The 12,752-nt window shown below is 39.3% G+C and overlaps 1 protein-coding gene across 8 annotated transcripts in view; it reads right to left on the reverse strand.

The window, feature by feature from the left end:
- The window catches only part of RALGAPA2 (Ral GTPase activating protein catalytic subunit alpha 2), a 322,541-nt gene that overhangs the window by 238,282 nt on the left and 71,507 nt on the right, over nt 1–12,752 (reverse strand). For all 8 annotated transcript variants that reach the window (XM_042980989.1, XM_042980987.1, XM_042980988.1 and 5 more), the window contains 2 exons: nt 10,611–10,749; nt 8,276–8,475 (listed from right to left, as the gene is read on the reverse strand). In XM_042980989.1, the coding sequence (XP_042836923.1) occupies nt 8,276–8,475; nt 10,611–10,749 (339 nt within the window). The remainder of the gene's footprint in view (nt 1–8,275; nt 8,476–10,610; nt 10,750–12,752) is intronic.

The raw sequence follows: 12,752 nt of genomic DNA on the forward strand, positions 1-12,752 counted from the left end.
ATTTGTAAAATCACATAACAAATTGTGTCAGTGAATTTACACTATGATCACCTCTGGCCTCTAAATTCAGCACTTACTCTATGGTCACAGAGATCTTAAAGTTCAGTGGAATTTTTGCAGCCACAATGTTGGAAAGCATCATTTGATTCAAAAGATTAAATGATATCTGATAGAAGAGTGTCAAGATCTTTAGAGGGTATTTTATAAGAAGAATTTTGATCTGAGTTTTATATTCAGAATCTCAGACTGAACTTAACTGAAATATTTACAAAACCTTAAATATTTAGAAGACTTTATGAGCACAAGGAAATAAAATAATTCATGCAATGACTCACAAAGTTTAATGTTGAATTCTGCTCTCATCTCCCCATAGAACTAAAGGTTTCCTCCAAATAAAATACACATATAATTTTGCTTTGTTTTTATAAATTCCACTATTATTTTTTAAGTGTCAAAAATGTATAAGCCAAATACCACTAAACTTCTACCCACTGTGAATATTTTTTACAAAAAGTGATAACATATGAGTAGTACAAAATAATAATTTCAGTAACTACCAAGGACAGTTTGAAAGCAGATATCCAAATAGCAATCTCTAGGGAAAATTAATGGAAGATTATATTTATAACAATTTTTCTCTTCATGCCTTAGCTATTTAAGTCTGTGTGGCTTATCAAAGGCACTGTCATACTGTGAGATGAGCTGTCCTATAAAAATTATTTCATCCTTATGACGCATCAACTATCTTCTGTAGAAAAATAAAATTGTACTCATTTTTCTGATATATATACACACACACACACACACATACATATATACATACATATACATATATATCCATATGTATGTATATATGTATGTGTGTATATATAGATAGATATAGATATAGATATATAAAGGTTGGATTAAGTTTAATGTTTCTTGTGGCTCAATAACCTGTGACTTTTTGATCAATAACTCCCATTTTCCTCATAGGCAAAAAAAGAAGAAAAAACCCTCATGTATATATACACATTAAATTATACACAGCAAATTAAAAACTGCCACAAATTTGGGGCGCCTGGGTGGCTCAGTCAGTTGAGCGTCCGACTTCGGCTCAGGTCGTGATATCACGGCTCATGAGTTTGAGCCCCATGTCGGGCTCTGTGCTGACAGCTCAGAGCCTGGAGTCTGTTTCAGATTCTGTCTCCCTCTCTTGCTGTGCCCCTTCCTCATTCATGCTCTGTCTCTCTTTCTCTCAAGAATAAAACATTTAAAAAAATTAAAAAAAAAGGCCACAAATTTGATCTACACAGGCTGTGTGACTGTGTTAACAACTGTAATAGAGTGGAAGAGACCTGTTCCAGTTTCAGGCCCAGGCCAAAAGGCTGACAGTTACCACTTCCCATCTCTTGGAACATTTGCTAATAGAGCCCTGAGTAGCCAGGGAAGAAGTCTCGCGACCCTACCAGAGAGACTGCATGAAAAGAGAGGCCCTGCTGAACCCCACTTTCCAACTGCATCCAGGCATTTGAATAAAGTCATCTTGAACCAAGATGCCACCAGCTGAAGACCACCACCCACTGACCTCACTTAATACCACATGAAGCACAAGAATTGCCCAACTAAATCCTGCCCAAATTCCCTACCCCAAAAGTATAATGTTTAATATGACAAAAGGGCTATTGTTTTAAGCCACCAAGGTTTGAAATCATTAGATAACTAATTGGATAACACAACTATTAGGTAATTTAAACAGTATAAATAAAGAAATATGTTTAAAGGTACCAAGTCATTTAAAAAATGTACTCTGAACAAACATACAGAAAACCAAAAACAGACCCATAAATACAAAGAACTGGTGGCTGCCAGCAAAGGGGATGACAGGACAGGCAACATGGGTGAAGGGGAGTGAGAGGTACAGGCTTCCAGTTATGGAATGGATAAGTCAAGGAGATGAAAGGCACAGCATAGGGAATATGGTCGATGGTATTTACTAGCACTGCATGGTGACAGGTGGTAGGTGAGCACAGCATAACATACACACTTGTCAAATTCTATGTTGTACACCCGAAACTAATGTAACATTGTGTCAGCTGTGTTTCAATTTAAGAAAATTAAAATAAACTTTAAAAAATGAAAAGTGAGTTCTGTTATCCAAATAGAACACCAGAGATGGATTTCCCATCATACTGTAAACTGAAAGCTACTTCTCTTGATAGAACAATGCTTTCCTTAGCCTTAGTCCCCACTCTCCCCACAAAAGGCCACTTTCTAAAAACATCTTTATGTTCTGACAGACGTTTATAATGGCAGTGAGTGATGGGAGAGAAAGCAAATTGATAATCCAAGTCTCCTCATTCCTTATCTCTTTTGTGAAGATTAACAGTAAAAGCATAAGTAAGAATTAGTAATGGAGAGAGTCCATTTTCCACCCACTACAACCAAGCTGGAATTCTCAACTACTATTTGGTATTAGTTGATTCTGGTGGCAAATGCAAAAGTAGTTTTTACTTCTTCGGCACATGATGAAGCCTCCGTTAGTGAAACAGACCTATCTGAAGCAGACCAGGCCTGTACTGCCAGGACTCAGGAAACTGCACGATGCAGGCTGCCACTTAATCCTTCCCATCACCCCTCCCCAACATCCTGGTTTCTTCTCAACCGACAGCTCATACTGAGACTTGTTCACTCCCAGGGTCAAACTAAACGGGGACACCCACAAAGAAGGTATGGAACGAGAGAATGCAACCGCCCTTCTATTGGTGATGCCTGATGCCACTCAACTTCATTGTCATGATTTGCCTGCATGGTTGGGGGCAGACTGCATTTGCCTTGGCAGAGCTCTAGGACACAGAAAGTACTAACGTGGTAGTCAACAAACAAATGAGTTTGTATAACGTACAAACTCGTATAGGGTTGTCAATTTGTGTAATTCACTTTTTCTAATTGTTCATCCCACGAAATACAACAATTTCAGGAAACCCACAGCCCATGAATCTTTATTGAAGAACTGATTTACAATTAGTAAAATTATAAATAAAAGATTATCATACAAATAAATGTGATCAACTGATACCATCTCAAACTTTCTTTTACATTCCCAAATGGATTTTTATGGGTTATAATGTCAGTTAATGTGCTTATAGAATTGGTAAAAAATGGTCACTGCTGACATTTTAAAATCACCCCTCTGCTTTCTCTAATGTATACTGAAGTACTTTTATCTCATACAAAAATGAATTACTGGGGCACCTGGGTGGCTCAGTTGGTTAAGCATCCAACTCTTGACTTTAGTTCAGGTCATGATCTCATGGTTCGTGGGTTCAAGCCCTCCATCGGGCTCTGCACTGACAGTGCAGAACCTGCTTGAGATGCTCTCTCTCCCTCTCTCTCTGCCTCTCCCTCACTTGTGTGCTCTCTCGCAAAATAAACAAACTTAAAAAAAATGAATTACTAAAGACTAAATAACACTTCACTAAAAATATTTTCAGCTGAAATGATGCACCAAGAATGTTCAGGTTTATGCTGTTGTTGCCAACACAATATATGGGATATGAGAGCAACTATATTTTCGTTCTCCCTGAATGATGCCACTGAACCAGAGTATTTGTTAAACCAGACTCTCCAAGGTGGTAAGAAAACTAAGTCTAGACGATGTATTGATTCCTTTCCTCCCTGATGAAAACTAATGTCAAAGGTATTAATTCTAGATCCAGAAGTAAATTCACTTTGGAAAACACACACACACACACACACACACACACACACACACACACACACACACAATCTCTCATCTATGACCTTTAACACAGTCAGAATGGCAAAAGTGTGAACTCTATTTGGAAGCAGCACTTAAAATACTGTTTTAAAGGGATTTTTACAACAGCAGCATATTCTTTGAAAAGAGATTTTGGATCACCTCATTTAGTGATATTCACTTTACACAGGCAAAATTATATTACATTTGAAATTCCAAATAAAAAATTTCAGGAGACAAAATTATATGTGCTTTTACTCCCGCAACTCTGCCCCCCAAATCTAATATTCAGGTGCTTAAATTGCCTTTTCTCATGTACACTGTAAACGAAGAGAGGAACACAGTGGACACATGTGAGATGAGGTGGGAACACAGCTGTACAGGCACAGAAAGGACTACAGGAGAAAAGTGGTCTGCTGAATAATGACCATGCCCTGATCTCTAGAACCTTAGAGTATCTTACACCTTTTATGGCAAATGGGATTTAGCAGATGTGGTTAAATGAAGGATGTGAGAGGGGAAAATTATCCTAGATTATCTGGGTGGTCCCAATGTAATCACGAGGATCTATAAGGAGGCAGGAGGATCAGACACAGAGAGAGCAATGTGAAGATGGAAACAGGGACAGAAGGTGTCATGATGAAGGTCCATGAAACACAGAATGCAGGTAGTCTCTAGAAGCTGGATGAGAAAAGGAAATGGATTCTCCTCTAGAGTCTCCAGAAGAAACACAGACACCTTGATTTTACCACACTGACACTGATTTTGGACTTCAGACCTCCAGAAACTCAAGATAATACATTTGTGTTCTTTCAAGCCACTAAAACTTTGTGGTAATTTGCTACCATGGCAAAGAAAACTTACAACAACTTACTGTGAGGCATATTAATAGTCTACACAATGGCAGTGGCCATTTCTAGGTGCAGCCATCTGCAGGGTGTGGAAGCACTGGGCCTGGAGAGTTGTCTTCCCATCACCCATTCCCTTCCCTAATGGATGCATGGTGCTCCATGTGCCTCCTCCCCTGCAGCCCAGGTGACTCACAGGAAGCTGACCCCATCTACAGCACCAGGGATTGGAAGCCAATCATGTCCCTACTGGGCCATTCACATTGCTTTAACGCAATCAGTGCCTTGTTATTGTTCTAGGAGAGGCAAGTAACTAAGTTGTTCCACTCAGACAAAAGGGAAGGGATGGGCTTTTTTGTTTTTTTTAATTTGATTCAAGTTAACACACAGTGTAGTATTGGTTTCAGGAGTATAATTTACTGATTCATCACTTACATGCACCCAGTGCTCATCCCAACAAGTGCCCTCCTTAATGCCCATCACCCATTTAGCCCATCCCCTCCAGTAACTCTGAGTTTGTTCTCTCTTTAAGAGTCTCTTATGGTTTGTCTCCCTCTCCATTTTTATCTTTTTTTCCCTTCCCTTCCCTTCCCCTGTGTTCACCTGTTGTGTTTCTCAAATTCCACAGAGGAGTGAAATCATGGTATTTGTCTTTCTCTGACAGACTTATTTCGCTTAGCATTATACCCTCTAGTTGCATCCACATTGTTGCAAATGGCAAGATTCCATTCTTTTTCATTGCCCTGGCAGCAACTTCTTACTAGACATGTCTCCAGAGGCAAGGGAAATAAAAACAAAAATGAACTATGGGATCTCATCAAGAGAAGGGCTTTTTATTTTTGGGTTGTCTCTGAATATGAACAAAGAGGGCAGTGCCCCAGCTGTTGGCAGCCATCTTACAATCCAAGGGGAAGCTGAAGACAAACCTGCCAGAGAGAAAGGGCAGAGGAGGGAAGACTGTAGAGAATCATGGAAAGAGTGTGAGTAAACCATATTCTCTGCCAGCCCTGCCATGAGCTTATTTTATGAAATTAAAATGTTTCTTTTTTATCTTTAAGACAGTTTGAGTTATGGAGTTTTGTTGTTGTTGTTGTTAGGGTGATATAACCATCCTAATTGCTTCAGGAGGTCAGGCTTTTATGACACTAAAAAACCAGATAATAAAAGTAGATGACTCACAAGTGTGAATGGCCACTTAAGGAAAAAAATCAGAATCTTGAAGCAGTGGTTAATCTGCTATTCTTGTTACTTCTCGGCAACCAAATGTATTTTTCAAGAATGAGAAACTTATTTTCAATAAATACAGGTGATGGTTTTCTACAATTTTAAAACCAGGTAGGAAAAAGTCATAGCCTTTAAATAGACTGCTCTGAGTCGACCTAACAACACAAGATGTAATACAAAATTTATCAAGGGTGTGACTGAGTTTCTTATATATGATTTCATACAAATTTTTTGTCTACTGATAAGTTTTAGTTTTTGTCTACCCGATGGGTCAGTAAAGGTCTCTCAACGGTCCAGAACCGTGTTCCCCTGACTGATGGTGAAATCTTGGCTCATTTTTATTTCCTCTTCTGTGAACTTCTGTTTTATCTCCTTTTGTCTGTTTTGAATTGTTTTTGAGTTGAACTGTTTGTCTTCTTGTCAATTTGTAGGCATTCTCTCTATATTAGAGGCATGAACTCTTTTAATAGCTAAGATGTCATGAATACTTTTCACAGTCTGTGTGTGGCTTTACTCTATATTTGCACATACAAACCTTTTTCACATTTTTTAAATAAGGTGGAACCTCATTTCTTCTATGGCTTGTGGGTGTTGTCTCTACCTAACGTAGTCTACCACTTCCCAAATGTATATGTTCCCCTAGATTTTCTCCCAAATTTATTGCTTTGTTCTTATATTTAGACCTTAAATCAATTTAGAAATTAAATCAATCTGACATCTGACTATGTATGTGATACAAATCAAGGTTCAGAGAGAAAGACAGAGAGAGAGAGAGAGAGAGAGAGAGACTGAGTTCTTTGAGCTCCCAGGGCTATAGATTAGATTCGATATTCAATGTTATGCAGTCTCATTTCCTAAAAAGAACCTGTGGTTTCTGTCTGGAAGGCTGTATAATTTTTTCTTAATCAATGAAAGCCAAATGTCTGTTAGGTCTGTGTCTGTTTAGCTAGATCTCTCTGGCACTCGAAGGTCTTTTTAGTCTAAATCATGACTTTTTTTCAGCTCAAGTAAACATTTCATTAGATCAATTATCACTTCTGAATTTTTCTCCTTTTGTCCTCATGATACTTGCAAGGTAGGTCTGGGCCTGTCCTCAGATCTTATTTATTAATTTCTGATTTTCATCTCTTTGAATTTCTCCTCAATATTGTGGGATATTTCTTTGGAAAATCAACTTTGTTCTCAGCAGAGATCATTACAATCGCCAGTTTATCTATTAAATTTTTAAATTAATGAATTTATAGTTTTTTAAATTAATGTTTTTTTAATTTTTTTCAAATTTATTCATTTTTGAGAGACAGAGAGAGATAGAGCACAAGTGGGGGAGGGGCAGAGAGAGAGGGAGACACAGAATCCAAAGCAGGCTCCAGGCTCCCAGCTATCAGCATAGAGCCCGACGCAGGGCTCAAACTCACAAACTGCAAGATCATGATCTGAGCCAAAGTCGGATGCACAACCGACTGAGCCACCCAGGCGCCCCTAAATTAATGTTTTTTTAAAGCTTTCTTTTAAAACTTTCATTAAGTCTTTTGTTGTTTTTACTGGAATTGTATCCCCCTCAGACATCTTTGAAACAAAATTCTCCAGTTCTTCAGTCAGTTCTTATCAATGGGGCCACACGCTCTGGACCTCAGTTTGGTGCTCCTTCATCAAGGTGCTAATAATCACTCAGCTGTGTGCACTCTCCCAGCTCAGGCCTAGGTCACACTTCTGGAAACTCCAGAGTATCAGCAAACCTGCTCTAAGTGGACCTCACTTTCTGCATAAAACCATTACCCTGCTGTGGAGTGGCTGCTCTCAAACTTCCCCACGTGGTCCTGCTCTACCTGGTGCAAAGTCTCTAAGTAACTCAGCCTTCTGGTAAAGTAACTCAGCCATTTGTGCAGGACTAAGGCTGCAAAAGAGAGTAGGTACACTACAGGCCCCATACAGAAAGAGGTCTTCACTAAAGGCCTCGGGGAGAGACAGATTTCTCTTCCAGGGATTCTATCAGGGCTTAACAAGCACTCTGAAATCCTGAGAGGGTCTTCCACTCCTTCCCCTGAGATCCTAGAGGGCATTTGGCAGTCTCATGGGTCCTCTCCATGGCCCACCTGTGTGATTCCTGAGGGTCTTCTTGTTGTTGGGGACTGGGGAAGCCAACACAGGCCCGTGGTCTTATGCTCCAAGGTCACTGGTACTTGAGCAAAAGAGGGAAAATGAGAGAGCCAGGAGTGTGCACACAACAGCCATCTCTCAGAATGTCTCCTTGGCCCCCAAGGTTGCCTTGTCATGGCAGTGTCAACAGAGCACTGAGAGTGCGGCCTCAGAGCTTCCCCTGACACCTCAACAATACAGACAAAGCCACCAATAAACCAGTCCCCATAACCAACATCCCTTAAGAACCAAGAACCCTAATAACCAATTACTTTGGCATGTGTTAGTGTATTCTTACCTAAGTAAAAGAAGATGATGAATGGCATACCTGTATGATTTTGGGCAACACATCAACTCCATTTTTAGTGTTTTGTGTTGTAGTTAAATACTTTTTTTCCAAAAAGAAAGTGACAATCCACTTAATAAAAACAACGCGAGCTGCCATGTATGGAATTTTTGTACTGTAAATGTTTTCATTGTCTCGAGTCGTAGTAATGTACACTGGCTTTGGTCTCAAATGGGGGATGTCTGAAAGAAAAAAGAGCACATATCAGGTTAGTGAATGTAACCCCCACAGAAGATTCAATTTAACCAAGCAGACAAATATCTGTTTGAACTGCGACTAAAAAGAACCAGAAATTATTAGAAATGACATCTTTTGGTAGGCTTGTTTCTGATTCTGCCTTGCAACCTGACCAAGATGGGATGGTGGGTACTGCTGTTGTGTGCTTGTTACAACTGTGGTATATAGCTGTGGATGTACTAAGCTAACAACTCTTTTTAACAAATTTGAGAAATGACAGATTATAAGCCTAAAAATATTTTCACATATATTGTAGTTTATTTTATCTTTATTTTATGACAAAATAATTTAATCTTATTTTATGACAAAAAAATATAAAAGCACATATACACATTTTTTCATCATTTTAGGTATTTTAACATCCAATACTACACTAACCATAATCCACTGGACTTTTAGTCTTATATCCTTTTCCCTTTAGATGAATCCAAAGAATAAAATCAATACAATCTACGTTATGTTAGAAAGAATTCATCTTTGAGGTATCAGACAAATTAATAAGAGGTCCATTCCTCAATCTTTAAATTCCATAATCAATACAAAAAAATTACATGGTGTTGGGTTTGAGATACTACTTGTTGTATGTCCAATTCTCGTACTAACTTGTATCCACTTGGAGAAACCTGCATGAAGCAGTTCTCAACAAATAACTTTTAATTTCAGCACATTAATAATATGTTTTCTACATGAATATAGACTATAAAATCAGAAACAAATTCTGAAAAAATATACCCACATATAGTTAACAAAATACACATCTCAGTACCTCTAAAGTTTAGTACTTCTACATCTTTCAAAATGCACCAAGTTTTTGCTATTTTTCCCTTCTCCAAGCATGCATGTGTGTTTGTGTGTGTGTGTGTAAATAAACACCCAAAGACAACTGAATTAGTAGTCCACATTCTCCAGATGGATTAACGTCTGTCGTGATCTTCCCCTTCCAAAATTGTTCCTGATCCCGGGTGCCTGGGTGGCTCAATTGGTTAAGCATCCGACTTCAGGAAAGGTTATGATATCAAGTTCATAGGTTCAAGCCCTGCATTGGGCTCTGCACTCACAGTGTAGAGCCTGCTTGGGATTTGCTCTTTCCCCTCTCTGCCCCTCCCCCACTCTTGCTGTTTTTTTCTCTCAAAATTAAATAAATAAACAAAAATAAGCAAAATTGTTCTTGATTATTCATTTTAACTAATTTCAACTGCTTTAAAACAATAGGGAGAGAAAAATTTGCCCCCCACTGCCACCAATCTAAGGGGTGCTTCTGTCCTATGAGCCCTCATTTCTTTTCCTTTTTAAAAATTTTTTAACATTTATTTTAGAGAGAGACAGACAGAGTGCAAGAGGGGGAGGAGCAGAGAGAGAGAGGGAGACCCAGAATCCGAAGCAGGCTCCAGGCTCTGAGCTGTCAGCACAGAGCCCGATGCAGAGCTTGAACCTACAAACTGTGAGATCATGACCTGAGCCCAACTCAGATGCTTAACCGACTGAGCCACCCAGGTGCCCCATGCCCTCATTTTTTATAGAAGAAAAACTTTATCAGCTAAGTTAGAAACTCCCTTATGTTTCCTTCCTTTCTGGAGCTTACTGTCCCTGGGGTGCCTAACTGCCCTAGCATCGGTCCCGCCATAAGCTGTAAGCAGCACCTGCTGGATGGAAGATCCAGTATAAAAGGGCTTACTGTGGGCAGCTGTGTAGCCTGGGCTGGCTTGCCTAGCCACTGAGCAAGGTCTGGGGTCTCACCATACCCCACCACTCCTAAGAAAAGACCTAAGGGAATGCAAGTTTTTTTTTTTTAACATTAAAAGTTTTCAATATAATTACAACCAAAAACCCATAACACATGTCAAATTATTCTGAGTACAGGAGCCATAGTCCCCTTTATTGCTGTGAGATGAGGTACCTCTTGAAGCTTGTACAAATAGGTAAAATCATTTACTAGGAAACTTTAAGCCTCTTACAATAAAGTTACCATTAAATATAAGAATAAAATGGCTATTTTACTTAAAAATAATCAAAGGCCACTTTGAAAGAGACTGGACAGCTTCCCTGTGGACATCCTCTAGATACAACCCAATGTACTTACCAAGTACAGGTTTGTAGATGTTTGTTAACTTAGTAAATGATGGAAATAAATGAGGAAGATAATACTTTCGAAACAATGTAAAAAGAAATTTAAAACCAGTATCTTGATTCTCCTTATTCTTCCACTCCAAGCTTGCAGCCTTTGGATAATATGTGGAAAAGAACATATGTACATTTACATTTCAACTTAATGTATACTAAACTGAAATGCTGTTATTAAAATTCCTATTCTAAACACACAAAAAAATATTTTGACAAATAATGTTGACAATCATGTAATGAAATTGTATCTTAAAACTCAAACAACAAGAATGAAAGCTTCAAAGAAAAGACCTAAGGGAATGCAAGTTTTTTTTTTAACATTAAAAGTTTTCAATATAATTACAACCAAAACCCATGACCAAAATGGTAACTACGTGAAACACGTTTTTACTGAGTATTAAAAAAAAATCACACAATGATATCATATCTTTTTAAACTGGCTCTACTACATCATGCCCTTATTTTTTCCCACATGTTCTCTATAAGGATTTAATATTCTTTCTGCCCTTAAACATTTAGTCAGATGTAATCTGGTGGGTTTTTTTTTTTTAACACAAAAAAGGCCATTTATAATAAACAGGAATTTTTTAAAATTTTGTTTAATGTTCATTCACTTTTTGAGAGATGGAGACACAGCGTGAGTGGGGGAGGGGCAGAGGGGGTGGAGGAGACAGACTCAGAAGCAGACTTCAGGCTCTGAGCTGTCAGCACAAAACCCGATGCGGGGCTTGAACCCATGAACTATAAGATCATGACCTGAGCCGAAGTCAGATGCTTAACTGACTGAGCCACCCAGGCACGCCTATGATAAACAGGAAATAAAGAAATAACCCCTTGCAAGGATTTCATGCAAAATCAGTATCATTAAAAGGCAAAGCTATGGAAATTTGGAAAGTGCATTCTCCTTATTAAAAGCACTCCACAGGCTAAGATAAGCCAGGCCTGCCAGTCCACCTGTACCTGTTACTAGTTCTTAGCACTTGTTAGAACACAGAGTGCTCTAAAGCAGAGCTTCCCAACTTCCTTCATGATGCAGCCCACTTAGAAAATGAAAATACTTTGTGCAGCATCTGAGGTAAAGGGATGTGGAACTTTGAATGCCCCTGGGGCAGAGGGGCTCAGTGTCTGTGACCTGTCAGAAGTTCTAATACACAGAGTGTATCAGAAGTTCTCTGGGGTGAGCCAGTGGAGAAAAGGGAGAGAAAAAGAGAGGGATGGACATGAACATACAATTCTGCACATGATTTATGCACAATCTGCATAAAAACCACCACCTTATATCACCGGCATCCTTCCTCCACTGGGATTCTGGGGATTGTGTGACTTATCTGAGGTCACACAGCTCATTAGTGACATATCTAGAATGAGACCCAAGTACACCAACACATCCAAGTTCTCAATACTTCATGCTGATCTCCTGGGACAGATGGAATGCCCTACCACTTCTGAACAGGTGGTTTGAGTTGCAGGTGGAAATGCAGAGTTTCCAGAAGACAACAGAATACGCCAGCCTGCTCTTAGGATTTTGGAGTCCTTGTGTTTCTGGTGCTGGCTAAAGGAAACGGGAGAGGAGAGTACACAAGATTGCCCAACAGGACAGAGTAGTCAGAAAGGGAGCCAAGGACTGAATCTTGAGAAACAGCAGAGAGAGACAGTCCCCAAAGAAAAGTGGCAAGAAATAAAAGAAAGGGAGGAGGAAAGCAGGAAGAAAATATGAGAGGAGAGAATATCACAAAGAAGGGGCAGTCACTGTCAAATCACCTGAAAGATGATTTGAGTAGGGCAAAAACTAAAGTGTCCTTCCTCTAGACTTGACCACTAGACCTCCTTCACGATCTTGGGCCTCCGTCTTAGCAGGGACAGGGCAGAGGCAGGTAGCAGTGAGTGTCAGGTGAGGAAGTGGATTTAGCAGAGATTACGACATCAACAAACTTGGTTGTGGAGGACACAGAGATTGGACAGAGTTCCCAGGAAGAACTCAGGGATGACCAGTGTTCGCCAAGAGAAAGGAATCCAGTCGTTTTGAACCATATCAATGCTCAGAAATGTAGACCAAGAGAAAGAGATCGCCTACTGAAATCATAAACTAATGATATTAGCT

This window comes from Panthera tigris, chromosome A3, assembly GCF_018350195.1.
Source record: "Panthera tigris isolate Pti1 chromosome A3, P.tigris_Pti1_mat1.1, whole genome shotgun sequence".
Taxonomy (NCBI): Eukaryota; Metazoa; Chordata; class Mammalia; order Carnivora; family Felidae; genus Panthera; species Panthera tigris.